At 45.6% G+C, this 27,305-nt stretch overlaps 2 protein-coding genes and 1 long non-coding RNA gene across 6 annotated transcripts in view; 1 reads left to right on the plus strand and 2 right to left on the minus strand.

Annotated features, from left to right (window-relative positions):
• Nucleotides 1–3,488, minus strand: part of GTF3C3 (general transcription factor IIIC subunit 3) — a 28,914-nt gene extending 25,426 nt beyond the window's left edge. Inside the window, exons 1-2 of the mRNA XM_081869913.1 lie at nucleotides 3,280–3,488; nucleotides 788–893 (exon numbers count right to left, since the gene is read on the minus strand). Of these exons, the coding sequence (XP_081726039.1) occupies nucleotides 788–893; nucleotides 3,280–3,381 (208 nt within the window). The 5' untranslated portion in view covers nucleotides 3,382–3,488. The remainder of the gene's footprint in view (nucleotides 1–787; nucleotides 894–3,279) is intronic.
• A 2,877-nt stretch (nucleotides 3,489–6,365) lies between these two features.
• LOC309334872 (maestro heat-like repeat-containing protein family member 7) lies at nucleotides 6,366–26,725 on the plus strand. Of its 4 annotated transcripts, XM_081849546.1 has the most exons (12): nucleotides 6,366–7,350; nucleotides 7,441–7,580; nucleotides 8,797–8,939; nucleotides 10,238–10,369; nucleotides 12,423–12,502; nucleotides 13,509–13,614; nucleotides 15,735–15,830; nucleotides 18,130–18,234; nucleotides 23,293–23,445; nucleotides 23,571–23,667; nucleotides 25,098–25,239; nucleotides 26,019–26,725. In XM_081849546.1, the coding sequence occupies exons 3-11, from the start codon at nucleotides 8,922–8,924 to the stop codon at nucleotides 25,151–25,153; spliced, it is 843 nt and encodes a 280-aa protein (XP_081705672.1). In that variant the 5' UTR covers nucleotides 6,366–7,350; nucleotides 7,441–7,580; nucleotides 8,797–8,921; the 3' UTR covers nucleotides 25,154–25,239; nucleotides 26,019–26,725. The 4 variants fall into 4 exon arrangements, with proteins under 4 accessions (XP_081705672.1, XP_081705671.1, XP_081705673.1 ...); XM_081849545.1 differs by having other exon boundaries at nucleotides 6,366–7,580; XM_081849547.1 differs by lacking the exon at nucleotides 26,019–26,725 and having other exon boundaries at nucleotides 6,366–7,580; nucleotides 24,967–25,100.
• A 7-nt stretch (nucleotides 26,726–26,732) lies between these two features.
• Nucleotides 26,733–26,988, minus strand: LOC309336038. The gene is made up of 2 exons (XR_014153870.1): nucleotides 26,955–26,988; nucleotides 26,733–26,913 (listed from the first exon to the last, which is right to left on the minus strand). It is a non-coding gene; the product is annotated as an uncharacterized lncRNA (long non-coding RNA).
• Nucleotides 26,989–27,305: the final 317 nt, after the last annotated feature.

A 27,305-nucleotide genomic window follows, 5' to 3' on the forward strand; every position in this document is an offset into this window, starting at 1 on the left:
AGGCTGTTGCGACGTGTGTGAGGGTTAGAGTTGGCCAGGCGGGTGAGTGAGTGATTTTTGGCAATCCCCCCCCCCCAAAAAAAAAGGCTCAACAACTCTCTGCAATCTTCCGTAAAAAAGCTCAAAAACTCTGGGTAATCTTAATTTTTTGTCCTGAAAATTGCGTCTTATACATGGGGGCGTGTTATACACAGAAAAGTACGGTAACAAGATCTTTTGTGACTGAATCTCCAAACAATCTGGTTCTATGGAAGACTTTTGGCTATAGTCAATAACAAGTAATGCCTTCTTCACCAGTAGCTAAAGGCAACTTGGCACCTGAAAGCATGCCTAAGAAGACCTACCCCCACTCCAGTCTTATAAGAAAATCAGTGAATAGTCTGGAAGCATCAAATGCTGTAGTGTTGTTGGTTAAGGGTTCCCGTAGAAGTATTCTCTACTACACACTGAACAGCAGAGATTGAACCTAGGTGCTTTTGTATACAAAGCATGTACCAGCAAACATTGTTTCTCTCACACAAATCATTATAGGAAAGCCAAGAGCAAACCTTGACTTTGGATCATGATTTGCTTGGAGAAAAATAAACCATAAGTACTGGCTGGTACATTGGTTTAAGCAAGCTGCTCCTGGGTTTGTTTTCCTGCTTGCCTAAAGGAGAAGCAAAGCTGGAGAGCTTGCACACTCAATATTTTGCTTAACAATGCTTAATGTTACACCTAAAAGCTACCACTGAACAGGTATGGCATTTTTAAATCCTTCCAGTTAAACATTTCGTTTAACATGTACCTTCTGCTTCATTGTGACCCTGAGGTCCAACTGATGGTCCTTGTGCAGATGTAGAAGGAGCGTCAGGATCTTCTACATTTTCTTCAGTAAGTGCATTTTCTCCATCCTGTAAAGATCGGCAAAATGCGATGAAGAGAAAATATGAACTTTATAACATTACTGCAGTTCCAAAACAACTTACCTGCATAGGCGATGGGACTGATTTTGGGCAATTAGACTTTGGTTTGCTGTTGTACAATTGAATCAGGGAATGTTATTCAAGATTAAATTGAAACTCATTTATCAAAGGTATACATTGCACATACTGGAATAAATTTTTCCATTGAAATTGTGAACAAAAATTTGTAGTGAACTACTTCCAGGAAGGGACGCGGGTGGCACTGTGGGTAAAACCTCAGCGCCTAGGACTTGCTGATCACATGGTCGGCGGTTCGAATCCCCGCAGCGGGGCGGGGTGCGTTCCCGTCGTTCGGTCCCAGCACCTGCCAACCTAGCAGTTCGAAAGCACCCCCGGGTGCAAGTAGATAAATAGGGACCGCTTACTAGCGGGAAGGTAAACGGCGTTCCGTGTGCTGTGCTGGCTCGCCAGATGCAGCTTGTCACGCTGGCCACGTGACCCGGAAGTGTCTACGGACAGCGCTGGCTCCCGGCCTATAGAGTGAGATGAGCGCACAACCCTAGAGTCTGGCAAGACTGGCCCGTACGGGCAGGGGTACCTTTACTTCCAGGAAATATATATGGGTAAGACATACACATTTCCCTTTCCCACCTCTTTCATTGTATAGTTGCTGGGGTTTTTTGCTCCCCAGAATAAATCATATAAGCTTACGTATCACTAGTCTTTAAGACAGTTGTATGAATGTAGCCCTACAAATTTTTAAACACACATTATTCTACTCCACTGTATATCATTAAAAACTTGTACACTCAGTGCTTTTTCTGGGGGGACACAGGGGCATGCATACCCCTAAACATTTTGTGAATCCAAGTTTGGCCTCATTGAGGGGCAGTATTTCCATATAAGAAGGAAAATGAGAGTACCCCTAAACTTTTTTTAGAAAAAAACACTGTGTACACTAGTGTAGCTAGTTGCATAAATCTATGTGAAAAAAATAACATGAGACTTGCCACACAGATTTCTGTTTCCAAGACAAAACCCATATGCTTGAGATCCAGTCCATTATCTTTGATACAAGCATAAATTGGTAAGCATATTGCCTCCCCTCTTAACCAAAAGTTTTTGATCCTAGAATACTATATTTGCTTCTGGATAGTGTGTTGTATATTTTGTCTTTTCAGCATATTGAATGATGCTATTCATATGTATATCTGTAAGGGGAATATCTAGTTACTTTTCATTCCCGCCCCCCCCCAGCAGGCCAGTTCAGCTACCACTTTTTATCTATTTTAAAATTTAAAACTACATTGCCCACTTAGGCTGGGAAAAACTGGAGGCTCACTTTCTGCAAGACTCAGTTGCAACAAACAAATCAGCACAGTCCATTACCCTGTGTATTACATTTAATACAGAGTATCATAAACAGTGCCTTTTATCAAGGTTTCCCTACTATTCAGTTGTATTATCCTAAAAAGCCAGAACCCAAAAGCTATCACCTTGCTTGCAGTCAGATAAATAAGGTACTTCAAATTAAATCACCCAATTGGGGTGGGTAGCTGGGCAAAAAGCAGGTAGTTGTAATCAAGGCACTTAATGCAATCAGAGCTGTGAGTGAGTGTATTTTACTAATCCTTTCAATGTGTGTTCCTAGCAGATGAAGTGGGATTTGAAAACCACTCTGTAATTGCCAGTATAAAAACAGGAGTCGTTATCCCAAAGTACAAGTGTGCAACTTTGTATCTGTAATGCAGATAATTAAAAAAATTATGATGGGTACAATGCATTTTGGGGAAATTTATAATCTATCTTAAAAACCATTGTAAACAGCCAAAATTCGTTTGGGGGAACGGAATAACACTTACAGTTTAATGGTGAATTTTGGACATAAGGGAGATGCAAAAGATATGGATCATTATAAAAGATGCAGGGGGAAATGAGTAACAATAGGACCCACAAAGCAGAAGAGGGAAGTCCAGGAGATTATGTGGAATATTGTTTCTATATTTTATGTTGATTTGTGATAGTAAAAATTTAATTTGAAAAACCCACATATAAATAAATTTACCAAAAATCATCATCATCATCATCCTTTCCCCCCACCCCCGGTTTTTTGGGGGACAGTGTTTTAGCTGGGTTTTATTGCAAGACTTGCTTGCAAACCACTGTCTGCCTTGAGTGACTTTAAAAGTTCCCACGATAGCTGAAAATACTGAGGGAGGGGACTCGGGGGTAGAAAGGAGGAGTCCACCCCGCCCAAAAAAAAAAAAACCCCACCCCAACCAAAACACGAGAAGAGAGCGCCATGAAGGTAATGGACCCCTTTCTTTCTCCTCAGCTGCAGATGGCGGGGGGGGGGGGTGTCGTGAAATCTCACCTTCCTCTCTCGGCTTTTGCGCTCTTCCCTGCGCCTCTCAAACTCCTCGAAGGAGATTTTCCCTTCCAGGTACTCGATAAGTTCGGGGCTGAACCCCGACATTTTTGCAGCGAGGGGCGAAGGAAACAACAATCCAGAAAGCCTGGTTTCCGCAAAGAGCGGGGAGGCTGGGGGAGTTATTAATGCGAGGGACCAAACGGTCCGGCACTGAAAATAGTCCGGGCTGAAACAAGGAAGGACGCCGGGAGCGTGGAGGACGCCGGCGACTGTCTGCGCATGCGCCACTACTGCACGTGAAGGGCCGTCGTTTCACGCAGTTCTGTAAACCTGCGCTAGGAAGAGAGAAGAGGGCAGCTTTTCTCTGCCCTGGGAGGATGGGGACGTCAGTAGCACATCGCGATCAACGTTTATATTACTGAAGCTTGGTGTTTGGAAGAGAATGGCCACCTTTTTCCCCTGGGCAGAAATGTCACACGCCGTGGTTTTGTTGTTGTTTAGTCGTGCTACTCTTATGAAGACTTTTGCAAAACGCCTTTTCTCCACAGTCAGCCATAAACAGGGCTATCAATGCTGGTAGAGGTTAAGAGTGACAGTGAAGAAGAAGAAGAAGAAGAAGAAGAAGAAGAAGAAGAAGAAGAGGAGGAGGAAGGGGAAGAAGAAGAAGAATTAATACCTCACTGATCTGGCTGGGTTGCCATCCATCTATTCTAAGTCAGCTCTGCTGGTTGAGTTCTTGGCCCCACTCATGGTGGGATGAAAGTTAAATTTGTTGTTGTTGTTTAGTCGTGTCCGACTCTTTGTGACCCCATGGACCAGAGCACACCAGGCACTCCTGTCTTCCACTGCCTCCCGCAGTTTGGTCAAACTCATGCTGGTAGCTTCGAGAACACCGTCCAACCATCATGTCCTCTATCGTCCCCTTCTGCTTGTGCCCTCCATCTTTCCCAACATCAGGGTCTTTTCCGGGGAGTCTTCTCTTCTCATGAGGTGGCCAAAGTATTGGAGTCTCATTTTGAGCGTCTGCGCATGCGCGGAAGCACCAAAACCCGGAAGTAACGTGCTCTGTTACTTCCGGGTTGCCACGGAGCGCAACCCAAAAATACTTAACCTGAAGCTACTTCAACCCAAGGTGTGGCTGTATATCCCAACCTTTCCTTCAAAGAGTTTAAGGTGACACACATGCTTCTCCACTCCCCTCCCCTCCTTACAGCAACCCCGTGAGGTAGGGTTAAGCCAAGAGGTAGTGACTGGCCCAAGTTCACTGACTGATCTTCATTGGGATTTGAACCCTGGTCTCCCAGGTCCTAGACTGATACTCTAACCACTACACCACACTGACTTGTTGTTTCAGAGGGCAGGAGACAACCAAGTTACTAAGGCTAGGAGGAGGAGTGAAAGGGCAATATGGATAGAGAGGCAAGGATGGCCAAGCCATGGACAGCTCTATTGTTGTTTAGTCGTTTAGTTGTGTCCGACTCTTTGTTGAAGTCTCAGCTTCAGGATCTGTCCTTCCAGTGAGCACTCAGGGCCGATTTCCTTAAGAATGGATAGGTTTGTTCTTCTTGCAGTCCATGGGACTCTCAAGAGTCTCCTCCAGCACCAGAATTCAAAAGCATCAATTCTTTGGCGATCAGCCTTCTTTATGGTCCAGTTCTCACTTCCATACATCACTACAGTGGTACCTTGGGTTACATACGCTTCAGGTTACAGACTCCGCTAACCCAGAAATAGTGCCTCAGGTTAAGAACTTTGCTTCAGGCTGAGAACAGAAATCGTGCTCTGGCGGTGCAGCAGCAGCAAGAGACCCCATTAGCTAAAGTGGTGCTTCAGGTTAAGAACAGTTTCAGGTTAAGAACAGACCTCCGGAACGAATTAAGTACTTAAGCCGAGGTACCACTGTACTGGGAAAACCATAGCTTTAACTATACAGACCTTTGTCAGCAAGGTGATGTCTCTGCATTTTGAGATGCTGTCTAGGTTTGTCATTGCTTTTCTCCCAAGAAGCAGGCGTCTTTTAATTTCGTGACTCCTGTCACCATCTGCAGTGATCATGGAACCCAAGAAAGTAAAATCTCTCACTGCCTCCATTTCTTCCCCTTCCCCAAGAGAATGGCCACCTTTTTCCCCCTGGGCAGAAATGACCTGACCTGGGCAGAAATGTCACAGGCCGTGGTTTAGTTTATATAAAATATGCTGAGATTTATGTTATGCAAAATGAACCATGGAAAGAGAAGGAGAGTAGCTAGGGAAACCCAGCCAGATGGGTGGGTATTAATTTTAATAATAAATAATATTTTAAGGTAGTTTAGATGAATGTTCTAAAATGTAGAACAGAAAATTCAAAAAAAATGGTACAGTGCAACCAAGCACAGAGGTGTACCTAGGAGTTGTATTGGTGTCTTGTCCTGGGGGGGGGGGAATAGATAACTTTATGCAACAACCATATTTGAAATGGTTACCTTTTACACGGCCCAAGTCCTTGAAGCATCTGGAGTGAAGGCAAAAAATAAGCACGCCTTTGTGCCGCGGTGCAAGGGCAGGAAGCTTCTCCCATGCAGAGGAGTCAACTTCTAGGGATCAAGGGGCTTCACACCTATAAAATATTTGAGGGGACTGCCCCCCCAAAGTTGATGGGCACTGCCATTCAAATGGTGTGCATGCATGGTGTCATGTGAACATGGCCTGGCCCCCCCATATTTTATTAAAGTTGGCACCCCTGCTCTCCTGTTAAGAGTTTTGTCACCACACACAAAAATTTATGGAATTGTAAAACTCAACAATTTGGACAGAGATGTTTTGATTTATAGTCAGAAGGCATCTGGACTGTAACTTAATTATGAAACGGGTGATATCTGTTTAAAAACATTCATTCGCATAGCAATTTACTATATCTGAGGTGCAATTTATTTATATTCAAGTCACAGATCTTTGGTGGGTATAATCTGAATTTCTACTTTATTTAAAGTCAAGCAAATAAAAACCATAAGCAAAATGTAGGCTTCTATATGTAGTATATTTAGGGAAAATAGTGGCTTGTCAATTAATTAACATTTATTAGATTTCATAGAGAAACAGGAGTCCTTCTTTTTTACCTCTTGTTTTTTCTTGTCTTTCCCCTTTCTTCTTTTCTCAACTTTCTTGCAGTTCTCCATATTGATACATACAGCAGTGTATCAAACTCTTACTTTTGTTTTCTGGGTTTCTGGGGTTTTTCCTGTTGTTCTTCTGTCTCTCACAGCTACAATAAACCTACCATTAAAATTATGGACCGGTCATTTCTTTGTCAGAGGGCAAACGGGCAATTTTAGCAGGGGATCAAATACTTTCCCCCCCCCCTCACTGTATCAATGAATGTAATGTCAGAGGAACAATGGCCACGGTTGCTAGGTTGCTAAGGTCATTGTGACACACCCTACACGCCTCATGAACGTGTCAGGTGAGCAAAGGTGATTTGGCAAGAGAGAAGCTTCATGCTTCTGTTGGCCATTTTGTGACCGCTTCTAACATTTCTATATTGAGACAGAGTGTGTGTGTGTGACTGAGTGTGTGAGGGGGGTGGAAATGTAAGTTGGATTTCTTAGCTGATTCTGTCTTCTGGTTCCAGCTTTGTCTAGGGCAGTCTGAGGGGAGCTCCTTTCTCCCCAGGCAATGCAGGTTCTGTGCACAGCATAGCTAGCGACAGCAAATAGTCAATAATCCTAACCATGGTTACCACCACAGTGCCTTCCAGATGTCGTTGGACTCCAACTGCCATCATCCCCAGCCAGCACGACCAGGGATGATGGGAGTTGTAGTCCAACAATGTATTAGCTCCCCGCTGCCCTGCTCTAGACCTTCAAGCACTTCCTTCACAAGATAGCCTATTTGCCTATGATAGCAAGCACATGTGGCCCCGGTTCAGTCTAGGTGTGTAGAGTACGAGGATACTGCCTATCTTCTCCCACTCTGTTTTAGGCTGTCAAAGCTGCAGAAGTTGTTTTCAAAGAGCAACTCCAAGCAAGATCTGGGGAAAGGAGGAAGCGACAGCCAAGATGCTGCAGCTTCATCGAAAGCCAAGTCCCAGGACCGGAGGTTTGAACATTTCTATAGCCATAAGGAAAGCAATGTGGGCAAAGTTGCGTTCTCTTCCCTTCCCAAGCTGAAATGGTTCCATCTGTCCAGGAGAAAGAATTCTATCACGCTGAGGAATTGGGATAAATTAAGCACGTTCTGGAGCTGCTGTGGAACCCAAAAGGTCTGGTCCCAAGAATGTAAGGTTCTGGAAACTAAGCAAGAGTCAAGGAGCTTGTCCACGGTTTTAGGTGAGGAGGTGCCCAGGGTTCTTGAGAGGGGTTCTGCATGGGAGGAGAGGGTTGGAAGAGAAATGGAATTACCTAATTCACACTTATCTGAAACAATATGTGAACTGGAACACAACCATCTTTTGAAATTCACACTTCTCTGAATTTTGCAGTAAAGTGTACAAAAATGCATGTACTAGGATAAAGTGTGTATACAAATGTATATATTAGTGGAGATAAGATACAAATCTATTGTGTTACAGTAACTTCCTTTAAAAAGATGTGTCTACAGTCATACCTTGGTTGCCGCCTTGGAACTTGTACGTTTCAGCTCCCAAACGACCGAAAACCAGAAGTGAGTGTTCAGGTTTTCAAACGATTTTTGGAAACTGAACGTCTGGTGCGGCTTCTGCAGCTTCTTATTGGCTGCAGGATGCTCTTGCAGCCAATTGGAAGCCACGTCTTGGTTTTCAAACAGTTCTGGAAGTCTAACAAACTCCTGGAACGCATTCTGTCCGAGACCCAAGGTACGACTGTATTAGGAGATATTTGCACCATAACGTTAACAAATTTCCCCAAGGACTTTAAAAACAAAATTTGCAAACTGGTGTGGAAATTTGGGGAACCTAATTTAGGATTAGAAAAATTAGAAACTGAGAGAAACTGAAATTGATTCACCCATCCCTAGGGTGGGTGAGGTGGAGGATTTTATGAAGATGCCAGAGGCTTAGGGTGTTGTCAGGAATGTGCAAATTATTCAACGAGAAGAAGCTAGGTCTCTTTCAAGAAGGTAAAGGTAAAGGGACCCCTGATCCTTAGGTCCAGTCGTGGACGACTCGGGTTGTGGCGCTCATCTCGCTTTATTGGCCGAGGGAGCCGGCGTTTGTCCGCAGACAGCTTCTGGGTCATGTGGTCAGCATGACTAAACCGCTTCTGGCGAACCAGAGCAGCGCACGGAAACGCCGTTTACCTTCCCACCAGAGCGATACCTATTTATCTACTTGCACTTTGATGTGCTTTCGAACTGCTAGGTTGGGAGGAGCAGGGGCCGAGCAACAGGAGCTCACTCCGTCGCGGGGATTCGAACCGCCGACCTTCTGATCGGCAAGCCCTAGGCTCTGTGGTTTAACCCACAGCGCCACCCATGTCCCATTTCAAGAAGGTAGGAGATACTAATAAGAAGGTAGGAGATACTAATATGCCTTCCTGTTCTCTGTTTACCTCTCTCAATTCCTAGATTCAACATCAACAAGCCTCAACCACTTCTCCACCTCCTCTGTCTTTTCATCTACTTCCAACGGGTCGGATGTGAATGACAGCATTGAACTAGATGGTGATGCCGTCAACATCATCCTCAAGCGCATGGAGGAGGAAGACAAGGTACAAAACCCCTCAGCACATGATGCTTCCTGCACATGGTACTTCTATAGTACTACTAATGCGCTTGCTTAGGAAACATGATTCTACAGATGTCTGAAGCCTATTTCTTTGTTCATGCAGTGAGTTCTTCACAAATAGCAGCTGCTTGGGAGACTTCAGTTGGATGCTAGTAGCAGCTCCTACTGTAATATCCTTGCCAGGCTGTTGTCAAGTCTGGAAGAGCTGGCCCAGAAACAAGCATGTTTTGGCCAAATGAACACGAACACATCACCAGTAATGTAGAGTCTTGGGACAGAAAACGGAGCCGGGATCTGAGGACTTAACCAGGAAAGGAGTACTTGCTAAAAGGAAATAGTATACAATAGCCAGTGTGGTGTAGTGGTTAAGAGCGGTAGTCTTGTAATCTGGTGAACCAGGTTCGCGTCTCCGCTCCTCCACATGCAGCTGCTGGGTGACCTTGGGCCAGTCACACTTCTTTGAAGTCTCTCAGCCCCACTCACCTCACAGTGTGTTTGTTGTGGGGGAGGAAGGGAAAGGAGATTGTTAGCCGCTTTGAGACTCCTGAAGGGTAGTGATAAAGTGGGATATCAAATCCAAGCTCTTCTTCTACAAGATTACATTCACCTTACTGAAGGTTCTCCCAGAAGGGAGAGAGTGAAACAGCCACACCCAGAGAGGATGAGAATAGGGGGTTTGGGTGAGAAGTGACCAGAAAGATGGGGCAGGAGGGAGGATGAGTGAAAGAGAGAGCTTTTACCTAGCCCTGAGTTTGCTGAGATGCACAGAGGGAGGGAGGATGAGCAGGCTCCACAGGGGCAGGCTTGGACCCATGCAGGAAGGTCAAGAATCCCAGGCAGCAGTGGGGCATCCACCATGCAGGAGAAAATAAATCTAGCCATAGCAGGAGTTCCACTGGGCCGAAACATAGGAAGATACAGGGCCGGCCCACCCGGCAGGCAAGATGAGGCGACTGCCTCAGGTGGCAGTAGATCTGGCCTCCCAAGGAATGCACAGTGACACGGACTTATTTCCTTTCTCATGGAGGGTTGTGTAGCTATAACCATCAAAAAAGGAATGAACTGTTTTCGCTACAAAGTGGGAATGCAAGATCCCAGTTGCTCTCTTTGGAGCTCATCACTTTTCTAGTTCTGTAGCGTCTCTGAGCAGTTGTGAAATAGGTGGGCTAATTCTGCAGTTCAGTTCTCATTCCGAGCCAACCAGGAAGGATGTCTAGGACACATCAAGAAAGGCTTGATAATGCCCTCTCCTAACAGCCCCGGTTCTCTCTCAACTTACAGAGCAAACAGGATGAGAACGGGGACATTAGTTTCCTCAGCGCCATCTCCGCTTTATGCATCGCTACACAGCATAAACGACGGAACAAACTGAAACTTCTGTACACCAAAGACGAATTAACAGAGGCTGTCGTGGTAAGTGAGGTGCAGCATCAGAAATCCAGTCAGGAGGTGGCAGCTAGCTAGCAGATGAGAGGCACGAGGTCTGGATTTGGGGTTAGTTCTGTGGAAATAAACCTGGCAAGTGTGGAAGGACTATGAAACCATTAGGAATAGGGTCACTAAATCCTCTTGAAAACACCACACCCTACAAGCATGCAGTTGTAATTCCTTCCCCAAGGTGTTCTGCAGAGGACCCCCTTGCTAAGCTTTCTTGGGACTCCCTTGTCTCTGTATTTCTCTGTAGTTGTATTTGTCTCTGTGTCTGAAACCCATGTTTCAGCAACAAGCCCTTCTGGGGTAATAGGTGGCTGGGGGAAATTGAGTTGGCTGCCAGAGAAACCTCTGCTCCGTGCAGCTCTTGGCTCTCTTCCTGACAGAGGACAGACAGTTAATCGGCATGGCAGAGCTGGCCCAGTCTTTGTTTGGATAGTGAAGCATTCCCCTCAAGTTCTGAAGGTGGGAAAACAAAGCTAGGACTTCCCCAAAGACATTTCTATTCAAAGAAGAACAAGGCAAAGCACAGCCATGTTTCTGAAAACCATCCCAGAAAGGAGGGGTGAAAATGAGCCAATTAAAAAAAAAAAACTAAAAAAAAAATGACCAAATTACAGTCCAAATTATTAATTATGAATTTTTTTCGGGCTTCCCATAGTCTGGACCTCTGAAGTGTATCTCCAATATCTTCCTTCCTGCCTCTTCTTGTTGTTTTCATATTTTCCACATTCCGATCTTAACACTTTAAAGTTCTCCGTCCCTGGCTATGTGATTCTCAATCATGTCAGAAATCATATATCCTTTCATCCATTGAGTACAGCTTTATTTGTGTATATATATTTATTTCAGCTGTCTATTTACCAGTGCAGCTTTTCCTGACTTCATGGAGGCCCAGCCAGATGGGCGGTTATAAATAATAAATTATTATTATTATTATTATTATTATTATTATTATTATTATTATTATTATTTATTACTCCAATCTTCCAATCCAGGCTGTTGTCCAAGTCTTTCGTCTGAAGTTTAATGACTCAGCATCTCCCAAGTTGTTAAATCATTCTATTCCGGGCTGTTGTCCAAGCCTTTCGTTTGAAATTTAATGGCGTAGTAACTTCCACCTTGTTGTTGTTACTGTAAATTGTTGAGCATACTGTTTGCAATATTGCAATGTAAATGAACTGTATTCCACAGATATAAGTTATCTGGCGATCGATCAGCCTTCCCGGAGACCACACAATCCCCCCCCCTTTGGGCCCTAGAAGGGGGGTTGCTAGACATCCATTCAGCCCTCTCTCTCACTCATCAAGGATGAATTATGATATGGATATGTTAATTGGCTGTTTTTATTGGAAAATCAATAAAAATGATTTTAAAAGAAAAAATAAAATGAGTGGTGGGTGGGTGACAAAATGTGTGTGAGAGAGAGGGTGGGGGTATTTCCTTTTGCTTCTAAGTTGCCTTGATAATAATTTGATAGAAAGATGGGGTATAAGTTATTTAAATGAATTTAAAAAGTGGGGAGGCCTACAGTGACTCTAAGCCTATTCAGCAGCATTCCTGCATTGATGAGGGAGGGAGGGAGGGAGGGAGGGAGGGAGGGAGGGAGGGAGATGAAAGATCAGATGGTTGGAAAGGAGAAACAGAGAGAGTTTCTATATCCTTAAGTCTACTAAAATGCATAGAGGGAAGCCGGGAAATGAGGAATTCTCGACGGCAGGCTTAGAGCCAGGCAGGAGATTTTCCAGGGAAAGGAGATGGAGATTCTAGGCACCCTCTTTGTAAAGGGAGCATCTGATGTTTTATGCGTGCCTTGGGTAAATGGCCGGAAAGGAATGCAGGCTTATGCTTGCCTGTTGGGCTAATACGGATCGTGAGACAAGATAGAGGTGCGGGGACAATATGGGAGCATGCTGGTAACAGGCTCGTGAATGAGAAAGAGCTTAGACGAAACCATTTGGGATGAAAGTGCCCCATTGAAATCTGTAGAAAGAGGTCATTCACCTGCTCTGTTCTGGCCCTTGGTCTCTTCCAGGTGGTGATGGAGAAACTCCCGATTCACTCTGTGCCCACATCAGTTCTACCGTGCTGCATGGTGGCCATTTACAACTTGAGGTATGCCTCTTGAAGACCAGGGATTCCTGATCCTACTAAGAAGCAATTAGCGCGTGCGAAGACCGTTGTATTTGTGATGAATGAGGGTAGAAAATAATGTATTTCCAGGAAAGCAGATGCAACACGGTAAACGGCCCGGGAGAAGCCCAGACAATCGAATACAATAGGTCAAAGACTTTCGAAACAGAAATGGTTGAAAGAAGAAGTGGAGAGGCCGGTACTCTGAGGCTCCAGAAAGGAGCAACTGACTCCCCTTGGAAGTGCCCACACAGATCTTAGAAGGCATTTGTTTTCTCCACACCTTGGGAAATATACTGTATTTTTCACTCCATAAGACGCACTTTTTTCCTCCTAAAAAGGTAAGGGGAGATGTGAGTGCGTCTTATGGAGCGAATGGCGCTGTGCAGAGAGGGAGAGCTGCGCAACGCCCGTTCAGTGAAGTGGGAAGAGGAACAGAAGGAGACCCTTCTGTTCCTCTTCCCGCTTCGCTGAAGGGGTGCTGCGCAGCTCTCCCTCTCTGTGCAGCGCCTCTCCTGCGAAGGAGAGGTGCTGCACAGAGAAAGAGAACTGCGCAGCGCCCCTTCAGCGACGTGCCTGTCCTGGCTTCTGCCTTAGCCACAGGCAGCCTCTTCGGGCAGGGGGAGCCTTCATCCCGGTGCCCTGAAGAGGCTTGGCACGGTTATCCTAGAATCCAGAACAGCCACACGGTATCCCAGAAGCCAGATCCCTCTTGCTGTTCTGGCTTCTGGGATTCAGAATAATTTTTTCTTGTTTTCCTCCTCCCAAACCCAGGGGCGCCTTATGGTCTGGTGCGTCTTATGGAGCGAAAAATACGGTAGTCTCCAAGGCCAAGGAGGGGAGCCTGTTCTCCTCCCATCCTCAGTGCTCATCCTGGCATTTGGGATCTGAAGTCCTCTGCTTCTCAAGTCCCAGGAGGAGCCTCCCTGCGGGAGATTAGGAAATTCTGGCAGTGCATAATCTAATCCTTTTTCCTCCACCCCGCCAGTAAAATCAAGCCTCCACTTGATCCAGAACTGGAGTCGTGTGTCTTGCGGTTGGCTATGCATGGGGTTTTCACAATGGACTTTGGGACTGGGGACGCCACCAAACAGGTAGGCAGCGATGGGCCACCACCTTTATGGCTCTGCCTCCCCAGTTGGAGGCTGCCATGCTTCCAAATACCAACTGCTGGAAAGGGGAAGAGTGCACTTGTGCTCATGTTCTGCTCCCTGGTTCCCACAGGCATCTGGTTGGCCACTGTGAGCACAAGGATACTGGCCTAGATGGGCCATAGGCCTGATTCAGCAGGTTCTTTTTATGCTCTTATGTATGTAAATTCTTGTTGAACCCACGAACCATGGGGTGGCCAGCATGGCATTCCCTGGTACCCACAGGGTCATCTCCTCGGCCCCTTATTGAAATTAGACTTGAAAGAAGCATTCTATTGTACCCAACAGAATAGGCTGCAGTGTGTGTTGTTCCCACAGTTGTTACTCAATAACAACAACAACAACAACAACAACAACAACAACAACAACAACAACAACAACAACAACAACAACAACAACAACAATAATTTATTATTTATACCCCGCCCATCTGGCTGAGTTTTCCCAGCCACTCTGGGCGGCTCCCAATCAAGTGTTAAAAACAGTACAGCGTTAAATATTAAAAACTTCCCTAAACAGGGCTGCCTTCAGATGTCTTTTAAAGATAGGATAGCTGCTTATTTCCTTCACATCTGAAGGGAGGGTGTTCCACAGGGAGGGCGCCACTACCGAGAAGGCCCTCTGTCTGGTTCACTTCTGGTTCGCCAGAAGCGGCTTAGTCATGCTGGCCACATGACCCGGAAGCTGTCTGCGGACAAACACCGGCTCCCTCGGCCTACAGAGTGAGATGAGCAGGCAACCCCAGAGTCGTCCACGACTGGACCTAACGGTCAGGGGTACCTTTACCTTTACCTTTATAGTACTATGTCAAATACATACTTGATTCCTTATCTTATTCATTTTTTAATAATAAATTTTATTAATTTTCTAATTTACATTTTAAAATATTCCCATAAACATTTTTTTTTTTGAAATCGTTTTTATTTAATTTTACAAATATAAATTTATAACAAAACCAAATAGGTATCCATATAACTCACGAACCCCCACTATCCCCTCCATGGGTCCTAATGTCAACATTTTCAACTACGTATTATATCAGTCTTATTTTATATCTGTTCATATTGTCCATAGTATTTGTTACAGTACAAGTGAGATTAAAATGATGGTAATGTTTTCATCTGTTTGCAGTGATCTCCTAAGTAAATTTTTAAAAAAATCCCAGTAAATAAATCCTTTTTGTTGTCTTGGTCCCTGAGTTTTCCGGTCAGTTTTGCCATTCCTCTCTGGTAGGGATTCTTTCTTCTTTAAACAATCTCACATCAACATCTTCCCTTCTTCTCCTTCCGTGGTTCAGTTTGGTTCCGTGGTACATCCCTGCATATTTTACATAATCCAAACCATTCAGTATTCCAATATTGCATTCATCAAACTTATTTGCACTGTTGAATTTATCTTAACACTACCAGCGTTTTCACATGGGCACAGTTTTCAGCCAAAAATTCAATAAACATTGTCCAGTCTTCTTTAAATGTGTGCTCTGATTCCTTATCTTATTTGAATCCCTCGTAGTTTGCCCTCGGGGTGCAGTGGGCAAAGTATTGTGCCCCTCAAAAAGGCACAAAGAGGCTAAAAAGAGGGTCTTGGTTATAGTTATAAATAATATAATAATTTATTATTTATACCCCGCCCATCTGGCTGAGTTTCCCCAGCCACTCTGGGCGGCTCCCAATCAAGTGTTAAAAACAATACAGCATTAAATATTAAAAACCTCCCCAAACAGGGCTGCCTTCAGATGTCTTTTAAAGAGAAGATAGCTGCTTATTTCCTTCACATCTGAAGGGAGGGCGTTCCACAGGGCGGGCGCCACTACCGAGAAGGCCCTCTGTCTGGTTCCCTGTAACCTCACTTCTCGCAATGAGGGAACCACCAGAAGGCCCTCGGCCCTGGATCTCAGTGTCCGGGCTGAACAATAACAGCATGTTATCTGTGGAACCACTTCTAGTGAGAGGTTCTCCCTTTGATGGCCGGACCTCAACGGCTCTGGGATGAAGCCTATTTGCAGGCATGTTTTTTGGGGGAGAAAATCCAGCTCTCACGCAGGGATTTACCTTTTCTTCCAGGCGCTGTATAGAACAACTTCAGCGACACTCGAAATCCTGCTCAGGTCATTATTAGCAGAGGATCCGACCACCAAGCATCTGCTGAGGATCTTAAAAGTAAGTGCGTCCAGCGGCGTAGCGTGGGTTGTCAGCACCCGGGGCAAGGCAAGTAATTTGCACCCCTAACCCCTAACCTGCCGCCGCTGCCAGCTTCTTCTTGCTGCTGCCTGGGCTGGTCGGGTGTGGTTCTCTCCCGCGCTCAGCACTGCGCTGGGTGGCCGCTGCACTGTCCCTCCCCCAGATAGTCCCTCCCTCCCTCGCTCTCTCTCCGCACGCCTGGCACCCTCCCCCTCCACAGTGGGCGGCGACCCGGCAGCTCAGATCGGATTCGGACAGCCAGCACTGCAGTGAGAGAGAGTGAGTGAGCCAGGTAGGGGCAGAGAGCTGCGAGCGCGCGCCCCCCCAAATGTTGCGCCCGGTGCGGCTGGCCCCCCTGCACCCCCCACGCTACGCCACTGAGTGTGTCTAAGAGAAATTGCGGCAAAGGAAGGCCTGGCAGGGAGATATCGCAACCTAAGCAACTTGGTCTGCAAAATCACCCACCATGCATTCCTCCGTTGGCAGAGTTTGGGCATAATATTGTGATTTCCAGGCCCATGAATAACTGACTGAACCAAGACAGGTTTCAAAACAAAGATTCAGGGGAGAAACAACCAAGTAGACTAATATCTCCCAGTCCAGTCTATTAGGAGGTATTATTTTCTCCCTTGGGCACTCAGGGCCACTCATGCACTCACAGAATCAAACGGTGGTGAAGCTTCAGGGTGCAGAGATTATACCCTAGCAGAGCTGGCCCTGCCATTAGGTAGAGTGAAGTAGCTGCCTCAGGCAGCTGGCTTTGGCCTTCACAGAATGGCAACGAATAGTTAGTCATTTAATTTATTTTTATTCTATTCTATTCATTTATTTATTATTATTTTATTTTCACAAAGTAATAACCATACATAAATGAGAATAAAAATGAGCACCCCACCTAAGAGACCATTCCATTGTAATTATCCCACCTCTCAAAATTTCAACACCCCTTTCCGTTTTAACAGTACATATTCTACAAACACCCTCCATATCTCCTCAAAATCAATGCTCTTGGCATATCCCCCGGCTTACCTTAATGGCACATTAAATTAACAATTAAGATTATTCTATTTTTGTTGCCAGGGAAGGGCACTCGTTCTTTTCTACCTTGACTGAGTGGGACAGCACTATCTGCTGCCCCACCTCGGGCAACCAAATAGCTGCTCTCCTATAATATTTATTTAAAAAAAAATGCTTGAACACAGAAAATTAGTGGGTTTACGAGGATTCTGCCAAGCCTTATCCCTGGCATATGTGGCCACATGCTGTGTTATGTACTGAGTTGAATAGGATCCAAAATGCAGCAGTCTGATTGGCCCTAGAACAATAGGATTCAGAATGCAGCAGTCTGATTGGTCCTCAGAAGCCACCCAATCCAGCTCCAGGTGGAAGTGAATCCGCAACCTGATTGGCCTACAGGTGAATCCCGCAATTAGCCAATCATGTGGGCCCATTGTGTAAATAATGTATATAAAGCAGACATCCTGGGGGAACTTCCATTCCTCCTCACCACTATGAGCTGAATAAAGAGCATGAAATCCACTCTGGATTCCGAGTATATTTCATGTTAATAGGGTACATCCAAGCTAAAATGCCACATTGTTCATCAGGCACGAAGCATTGCAAGTCCACCACAAATCGTCCAGAGATAAAACAGTAGATCCTGATCTACTTCCTGCCCATTCCTGAACTAAGGCATATCTATGAAGAGGAACAATTAATCCTAGGAGAACTCATGTGTCAAATGCACAATCTTCCATCTTGAGACATTTTGGTTGGTCCTAAAAACAAAACTGGGTGGCGCTGTGGGTTAAACCCCAGAGCCTAGGACTTGCCAATCAGAAGGTCAGCGGTTTGAATCCCCGCAACGGGCTGAGCTCCCGTTGCTCGGTCCCTGCTCCTGCCAACCTAGCAGTTCGAAAGCACCTCAAAGTGCAAGTAGATAAATAGGTACTGCTCCGGCGGGAAGGTAAACGGCGTTTCCGTGCGCTGCTCTGGTTTCGCCAGAAGCGGTTTAGTCATGCTGGCCTCATGACCCAGAAGCTATACGCCGGCTCCCTTGACCAATAAAGCGAGATGAGCACCACAACCCCAGAGTCGACCACGACTGGACCTAATGGTCAGGGGTCCCTTTACCTTTACCTTAAAAACAAAACCAAAAAAACCCACTGCTTGTGGATTTTGGATTATGGATCACTGCTGCTTCCTTTGTTTTGAGCAAAAGGGTTGCGTGAGACATTGTACCAGTGCGATATTCCTGAGGTGTTGCTTCCTCCTGCAGCACATCCATTTTTGGATACACTCGAAATACAAAGTGGAGAGAATCAGAGCTATCAAAAGCAGTGCTGCGCTCCTACGTTTTGCTGTCCTTATGCCAGATTTTGATGTAAGTGTGACCTCATATGCTGCCCCCTTTTGCTCTAGGGAGCAAATGTGAGAGCTGGTCTTTGTCGCTACAACTGATTTTTAGATTTATCCCACCCTCCAGAGCCAATTAATATTGAGAGCTGAATGTTATTTTCAGTATCTTAGTCTTAGAGGAATAGGAGAGGGGAAAGCCAATAATAGAAGGGGTGGTGGCAGCTAGGAATGGCTTTGTTTGCATGAAACTAGTATGCTCTTCTTGGGTCCCTTTGAGTGATAGCCCGTATCTCGCAGGGATGCGGGTGGCGCTGGGGTCTAAACCACTAAGCCTCTTGAGCTTGTCAATCAGAAGGTCGGCAGTTTGAATCCCCATAATGGGGTGAGTTCCCATTGCTCTGTCCCAGCTCCTGCCAATCTAGCAATTTGAAAGCACGCCAGTGCAAGTAGATAAATAGGTACTGCTGTGGCGGGAAGGTAATTGGTGGTTCTGTGCGCTCTGGTTTCCATCACAGTGTTCCGTTGCACCAGAAGCGGTTTAGTCCTGCTGGCCACGACCCGGAAAGCTGTCTGTGGACAAACGCCGGCTCCCTTGGCCAGAAAGCGGAGATGGGTGCCACACCCCATAATCAAATTTGACTGGACTTAACTGTCCCGGGGTCCTTTACCTTTTTACCTCTCTGCTCCCATCCATACCACTGGGTTGTTCCTGGCATTCCAGGTTGTTGATAGGTGCATTGGGGTTCCTCTTTTGGCTTGAACTGTGTGGATTTGCTGTTCTGGCAAAATATACAGAGGCCCTACATCCATCTTCTCAGAGTCCCATCCAAAGGACAGAGAGGAGGCTATGTTCTCTGGAAGTATCTGTCTAACCTAGTCCATAGCTGTCAACCATCCCTTATCCCTTATCCCAGCGCCATGTCCCGCTGCTGTCCCTTATTGATGATGTCCCTTAAATTTCCCGGGTTTCAAAGGAAGCAGCTCCTCTCCCTCCCTCCCTCCCTGCCAGCCAGGGAGGCGCCAACTGTGTTGCTTGGCTGCGTTGCTCACCCAATAAGGAGTCTAAGAACGACTGGGGGTGGAGCTTGCATGCCTTGTGCCGATCAAATCAGCCGCGTTGCCTGGGGACTCGCCTTTGCTCAGCGCTTCCCAGCGGAGAGGTGACGGTGGTTTTCCTTGCTGAATCCCCTTTGCTGGTTTACTGCGCTGTGGGAACCACCGCTTGAGGCTTCGCTTGGCTGCTGGCTGGGCTTTCTGCCTTTGTCTCGGAGGGGCTCAGAAGTTGAACATACCTGTGCTGGGAAAATCCCTTATTTTGGCTGCTGATCCCTTATTTTCGAGGCTGCTGGTCCCTTATTTTCAAATCTGTTGACAGCTATGACCTAGTCTGTCCATTTTGGAGATGCAAAGTATTATTTTAAGAGTTTCTGAGAAGGGTTTCGATTTTGAGGCTAGGCGTACCCATTAAAGACAGAGAGGATCCGACAAAGAAGCGGGGGACAAAGATCTCTCTGGTTTTCCTTCTTGCTAGGCTACCTGCAAACTCCCAGAACTGGGGCACCATGTGGCAGAGCTGGCAATTTGTATTGGGGATCCCCAAGCAGCAGTCAACCGACATGCCAGGGAGAGTATCTTCCGTCTCTATGAGCTGCTCCTGCACCAGAAAGGCAAGTAAGCTGGAAAAGCTGCAACAGCAGTTCCATGCTTAAACATGATGGAATACATTAAACACCTTAGTTTTACGCGCTAGTGAAATAAGATTAGAACTTCTGGTCTCAGTTCATAGTGTGTTTTCCCATTAATATCAGTTGAGTCTCATGTTGACTCTCTGGTAATGGTGCATTTCCCGCAAAGTTGACTCAGCTGGCAAGGAAGAAGCTGTTGTCTTGTTCAGTTGTATTTCACAATGCTATACTCTTCCCTTTACCAGTAAAAGAGCCCACCCTTTGAGCAAAGCTGGTGGGAGATCAGCATGCAAGAACATTTGACATTCCTCCATATAAGCCAGAATTTGACCTTCATTTCTTGAGACTTGCCTCAGAGGCTGATACCAAAATGAGAAGCAAGGTTGCCAGAGAAATTCCCTAGTGGGGGGAACTCTCAAGGTGGATCCTGCAAACATTTTCATAAAATTTTTTATAGAATATTACCCAAAGGAAACAGAAAGGACTAAATTCATTTTCATTAATTCATTTAAATACTTATAATCTTGACCAAATGCACCCAAGGTGGTGAACAAATTGTAAGAACAGGTATCCACCAAAGTACGTAGTTGTGCTCTGGCAGAGTCTTCTGCCTGCTCTACAGGACTCCCTCACCTCCTCTACCTGTGTGCCCCCTAAATCTCTTTCTCAGGGCTTCCCTAATGCTCCAGAGGAGATTGGGGAGGGCACAAGGGGTGTACAGGAAAAAGAGAGAGGGGAGGAAGTCCTGTTGCGCAACAAGACATCCTTGTTCTAATGGGACTACTTTGTTGACTACTGCTCATAAAAATACAATACAATAAAAAAAGGATTTTAAGGAACCACCTGACGTTAACATATACCGTAAATTTCGCTCCATAACACGCAGATTTTTCCTCCTAGAAAGTAAGGGGAAATGTCTGTGCGTGTTATGGAGCGAATGCCTACAGATGGCGGGGGAATCTGCTGCAGTTGTGAGCAGTCCTTGGCTCGCTTTGAAACAGCAAAGCGGGTGTAAGCGGCTCCTGTCAGCGAGCCGAGCTGGGGAGGAGGGAGAGAAGCAGAGCGGGCTTGGCTGCTTTAAAACAACCCCGTCCTCTATGTTCTTCTCTCCTCCCCACTGAGCTGCTAAGTAGCAGCAAAGCTTTTCAGCCAGCCTAGCCGGGAGGAGGGAGAGAAGCAGAGCGGGGTTGGCTGCTTTAAAACAACCCCCTGCTCTCTGTCCCTGCCTGCAGTTTTTTGCTGTCCGATTTTGGATTAGCCACTATAGGGGCTGTGTGTGTGTGTGTGCTTGAGCTATCGTTCTCCTCCTCCTGCTTCCCATTCACTCTCCCTGGCTCTCCCTCCGACTTTAGAATTGACACTCTGTGTGTGTGTCTGTGTGTGTGTGCTTGAGCTATCGTTCTCCTCCTGCTGCTTCCCCTTCGCTCTCCCTGTGCCCCTGCGCTCTCCCTCCGACTTTAGAATTGACACTCTGTGTGTCTGTGTGTGTGTGAGAGGGCTCCTTCTCCTCCTGCTTCCCGTTCACTCTCCCTGCGCCCCTGCGCTCTCCCTCCGACTTTAGAATTGACACTCTGTGTGTCTCTGTGTGTGTGAGGGCTCCTTCTCCTTCTCTTGCTTCCCGTTCACTCCCCCAGCGCCCCTGCGACTTCCAGCGCCCTGCGACTTTAGGGCCAGTTCTCTCTCTCTGTGTGAGTGTTTTGACCTCACTGCGCTTGTTGGGGGAGAGTGTTGGTCGCAATTTTTCTTGATTTGTCTCAGAGTGGTTACTATCATGGTTTCCTTGCCGGGGAGGAGGGAGAGACGCAGAGCCTGCTTGTTCTAAAGGAGCAAAGCCGGAGAGGAGCCTCTCCTGCATTATCAGCAGCATCCTTCTCCACACCCCCCACGCGTGCTCCTTGTCCCTTGAGTTCTTTTCCTTCCCTCCCCACTTAAAACATGGTTACAAAGCACGGATCCACATGGATCCTCAGGATTTTTGCACTAGGTCACCCCAAATTCACCATCAGATCACATAGCATATCCATGGCTACAGCCTGCACCAAAAAACACACGCACCCACTGTTTCATGGGGCCGCAATGGCGCAAAAACGTGGTTACAAAGCATGGATCCACATGGATCCTCAGGATTTTTGCATTGGGCTACCCCAAACTCACCGTCAGATCACATGTCTGTGGCCACAGCATGAACCACAAAAATCATACATCCACTGTTTCGTTTCAAATATTTTTTTCTTGTTTTCCTCCTCTAAAAACTATGTGCGTGTTATGGTCAGGTGCGTGTTATAGAGCGAAAAATACGGTAATCCCACCAGTCTAAAAAATGTTTCCAAAGCCATCAGAATAAATTATAGGTCTGAAAAGCCCTAAACCCAGAAATGGGGAGCTTGTGGCTCTTTCAGATATTGTTAAGAGTCCTATCCCCAGGAACCCCAGCCAGCATGCCCAGTGGTCAGTCGCAACATGTAGCTCAACAATACTTGAAGAAGACGAAATTAATGGACTATGCAGAATTGGACAAAATGACAGGAAGGATTCAAAACCTGCAGGACCAGAGATTTACAGAAGATTGGAAGAAGTATATGAATTATTTGGAGAGCAACAGTAATCAACAAATTACGCTAGTAGGACTACAAGAAGTTTTGTAAGCAGAAATATACGAAGTGTTACAAAGTAGAAAAAGATAGCGATATTGGTTATGAGTTTGAAATGTAATAGGGAAGATAAGAAATGCATACTGAGAGATTAGATTGGAAAATTTCCAGACAGGATTGATGGAAGTCAAAAATTTCAATAAGATGTAAAAGTATGTTTACTTACTGTTGAAAATGATATGTTAAAAAAAACTAATAAAAATTATATATATATATATAAAATACTTGAAGGCTCTCAGATTCCCCAGCCCTGCCCCAAACCTTTAAGTATGGAACGACAAAGCTTTTAACTCCTGGTGTCTTACTGTCAGGGATACACATGAATAATGCCGAAGAACTCTGGTGCAGAAGGTACCAAGAAGAGAAGAAGATGCTCTCATACATAAACATGATGAAAGTTGGAGAGGTAAAGGTGTCCCTTCGATGCTAGAAGCCCCCCTTTCAATACGAAACCACTCAAGTGTCTGATAGATTTCTTGCTCCACCTGAGAAATGTGGGTTGTTTTCTTTTACCCTTCTCTGCCTCCAGGAAATACCAGGATCAGCTTAAGGGGTTGTTGGCAGAATTGTGTGAAGAGACACATTGGGAGATATAATTGCAATGCAGTCCTTGACAGTATCATGACAGTATCCTGTCTCAAGGATGTCAAAGTTGTGATAACAGAGAGGGGGAAAGAAGAAGCAGGGATCGTTTAATGAACATGCAGCAATCCAAAGATTGCTTCATTTTGGTTTCTTTGCTTTTAGGTGTTTGGGACGTTCTTCAATGAACAGCAAAGAAGATCCTTTCTAAGAACAGCTTTGTTAGCTATTTATAGTCCGGACCGGAGGGTCAGCGAAGCAGGGATCCTCCTTGTTTATTCTATCCTTGGGAATGCAGAAGAACTAATGGATGTGGAGGTAAGTTACTAAATTAAGCTTTCTGTGAAAAAGTATATTATAAAGGACAAGTCTTCTTTCAGGATGATGGTGAAAAAAAGACTTCTGACTGTTTTGGGATTCCCCTCACCCCTCAATCTCTCCAGGAAAAACAAGTAAAGAAAAAAATATGGCATCAGCTCCACAAATTTCGAGTTTGCAATGAGTTGCCTGTGGCGGTACAAAGCCTCTCTGCAAGCAAAGGTAATGTCTATTTCCAGTTACGGGGAACACTACCAAAGATATGGAATAATTACAAGCTGTAATTATCTACTTATAAAAGACCACTATCCATAGCTTCAACCAGTCTCTTAAGACACAAATTGCCTACATTTATTGTTGTATTGTGTGTGAGCCAGATAGAGGAGGAATTAGGTTCGGTGTGCAATTAAAGGCGAATCTATTTAATTCACACTTTTCAAAACAGTTGAAATTCAGTTTCTCCAAATTTTGCAGTGCCATTTTCTAGCCACTGTTGTAAATAAAAATTGCCCTTTTCCCTTATGGGGTATCCAGGAGCCCATATAGAGTCCTTACATAGGTTCCCTATTGGTAGGAGAAAATAACAGAGGCCAACCAGAGAAAAGCAGCTAGTAAGCTTGATCTTTATTGATCTGTTGCAACAGGGTGCTCCCCTCACCCGCAGGAGAGAGGAGGAACCCAGAAAAATGGCTGCAAGGCCTTATAAAGACTTTTGAAATTGCCACCCTGTAGATCAAGACCACCCCCAGAAACATCATACATACATCACAGAAGGGGTATAACCTAAGACCACCCCTCAGATACATCATACTTACATCACAGAAAAGGCGGTCTAAACAGAAATTTGAATGTTGTTTTTCTCCTGTCCTTGTTTATCTCCTGTCTAGCAGGTTACTTGATTGGATTGCCTGGGGAGCCTGGCCAGTCTTTTGTAACGATAAATACTTAGTTCCTGGGCCAGATCACAGGCTCACGCCCTATTCAAATACAGACATACCCTTAAGACAGGATTTGTGAAGGAAAAGACAATGGGGAGGCTTTTCCACTTTGACCTTGCAGAGAAAACATTTGCTCATTTTAGGAATCAAAATGGCTTCAGGTCGGTCTTCCTGTGCTGATCTATGTATGTGCGGTTATGAACATTACCATATATCTAAGACCTCAAAATTCCTATCACACCACGCAATGTGTACAAAAAGGTATGCACTCAGGTAAAGTGTGCATAAAAATGCATGCCTGCTAACATCAACCCATAACAGACGCGTCCACATTTTAGCACCAATCCACGGTGGCCAACTGGTTAGAGGTTTGGACTAGAACCAAGGAGAGCCGGGTTCAAACCTCCAATCAAGTCTGTGGGTGACCTTGGGCCAATCATTCTCTCTCCACCTAATTTACTGCTTGTGATCTCCTTGGAGGGTTGGGATGATGTTGACGATCTATACGGACCCCTCCCAAACATTTTCCTAAGTCAAATGAAGCTGGTATCATTCAATCTGCCTTCTCTTCGTTTCCACTCAGGTGACGTGCTGATGGAGGATCTTGATGATTACGTACAGTTGTAAAACAACCGCCCACATCTCTCTACTTTCTGTCCCCCTCCCCTCTTCCTTTCTCCCTTCCCCTTTCCCTCTTCCTTATGTTTTCTCCAGGTGGCTATGTGGGGCCAGAGCTTTTGGGTTTCACAGGATCTCCAGAGCTCCCTTAAAAGAAAAAAACAACATTTCCCCTATTCTCCATGGAGATGGATTTTCTTCCCTCTGGACAGATGGAACAGCTTCCTTTTGGGAAGAGGTGAGACTTTTCTCTCCCATCTTTTGGCTTGCGAGTGTTTCATCCCTTCTGTGGGAGGTGTCCAAACGTCCAGTCTCTAGGATGGGCATTCTGTGGGTTAAACCACAGAGCCTAGGACTTGCCGATCAGAAGGTCGGCGGTTCGAATCCCTGTGACTAGGTGAGCTCCCGTTGCTCGGTCCCTGCTCCTGCCAACCTAGCAGTTCGAAAGCACATCATAGTGCAAGTAGATAAATAGGTACCGCTCCGGCGGGAAGGTAAACGGCGTTTCCGTGCGCTGCTCTGGTTTGCCAGAAGTGGCTTAGTCATGCTGGCCACATGACCCGGAAGCTGTACGCCGGCTCCCTCAGCCAATAAAGCGAGATGAGCTGAGTGCCGCAACCCTAGAGTCGGCCACGACTGGACCTAACGGTCAGGGGTCCCTTTACCTTTACCTTTTAGCATATTGGATGCTGCTGCTGCTGCTGCTTCTTCCTCCTCCTGGGTCACATTCAGAGTTGCTTTCTGGAAAAAGCCTGATGTGCATAGGGGCAAAACAAAAAGCATCCCTTGCTTGCTGGATCCAGGTAGCCCCACCATCCCTCTGGAAAGAAGAGGGGCAGATATCCACTTCTTATGCTCAGTTGGGGCCCAGAGGCGGCTGGTCTATTAGGGCAAGAACTGTCCAACTAATCTCAGTCTGCCCTTAGCCAGCAGCCACCTGCCTGTCTTCTTGTGTACATTTAATCCAGTGATGGTACTTCCTGTGAAACTTATTTCTCCTTTGTGTTGCCACTGTAGGACTTCGTGTAGTGGAGGATGGGGACAAAACTAGAATCAGCTGGCTCTGCCTTTCGTTGGCTCTGGCGCCACCTACTGTCGGGCTCCTTGCCTTCCGCCCCATCAGCTCCAATGTGGCTTCCTGGCAGCATTTTTCATCACCTTGCTGGCTGAGTAAATGTAATCCCACCATCCCTCTGGGAAAGGGGGACACATTTTACTGCTTCTGTCCAGACCACTAGAAGGTGGCCCTCAAGAAATGGCTGGAGGAGACTGGGACACACAGGGCTGAGAAGAGTAAACCAGGACCCTGTGTGGGTTTTCGCCTGCCCCTTATTTTCATTGCTTGCCTTGCTGATTAATGCTATCATCCCCACCATTCCTGTGCGAGAAGTGAAAGAAAGGGGACAGACAACATTTGCTGTTTTTCGGCTTGACTGCTGCAAGGAATGAGTAGAAGGAGAACGCAACAACACAACAGATTTGTTTCCCCCGGAAAAATAAAGATGGCAAGAAGACATATTTGAAAAGTAACAGGAGATATGGAAACAGATTAACACTAGCGAAAATACAAGGAAATTAATTTCTTGGGAATTTCAGAGTTTTGAAAATTATTTTTTAAAGCAAGATACCGTCACAACGATTAAGGCAGCAGAAAACAGACTGGGTAACAGACTGGCAATATTGGAGAATCAATTTATAGTCCGAGAATAAATATGGATAGTTTTTTTTAAAAAAAGAAAATGTAACTGAAAAAGCAGTAGAAGACAGAAAACATAAATATGGCTTTCACAATTTTGGAGCAAGGTAATAGTCAACAGGAAAAAGGATGAGATTTATTATACAATCATACAGATGTGTTTTTTGTGGGGGGGAAATAAGGAACATTTTAATTTCAGAGGTTTGAATGAGAAAACTGAAGATGTAAAAGGGGTCCCTTTACCTACCTTTAGGGACACAAACGGTAAAGATGGACACATTTTAACATTACAGTGGTGCCTCGCAAGACGAAAATAATTCGTTCCGCGAGTCGAGTCTCTTCGTCTAGCGTTTTTTTCGTTTGCGAAGCACGGCCATTAGCGGCTTAGCGCTATTAGCGGCTTAGCGGCTATTAGCGGCTTAGAAAAAGGGAAAAAAAGGGGGGAGACTCGCAAGACGTTTTTGTCTTGCGAAGCAAGCCCATAGGGAAATTCGTCTTGCGAAACACCTCAAAAAATGGAAAACCCTTTCGTCTAGCAAGTTTTTCGTCTTGCGAGGCATTCGTCTTGCGGGGCACCACTGTACTTCTATATACTTTGCACGAACGCA

Source organism: Podarcis erhardii, assembly GCF_964252035.2.
Source record: "Podarcis erhardii genome assembly, chromosome: 1".
Lineage (NCBI taxonomy): Eukaryota > Metazoa > Chordata > Lepidosauria > Squamata > Lacertidae > Podarcis > Podarcis erhardii.

Excerpts from the sequence above, each read along its gene's own strand:
- LOC309334872 (XM_081849545.1), top strand. Across the intron at positions 10,370-12,422 it reads AATTAACAGAGGCTGTCGTG|GTGGTGATGGAGAAACTCCC; the intron begins GTAAGTGAGGTG and ends GGTCTCTTCCAG. Across the intron at positions 23,446-23,570 it reads AAGAACTAATGGATGTGGAG|GAAAAACAAGTAAAGAAAAA; the intron begins GTAAGTTACTAA and ends CAATCTCTCCAG.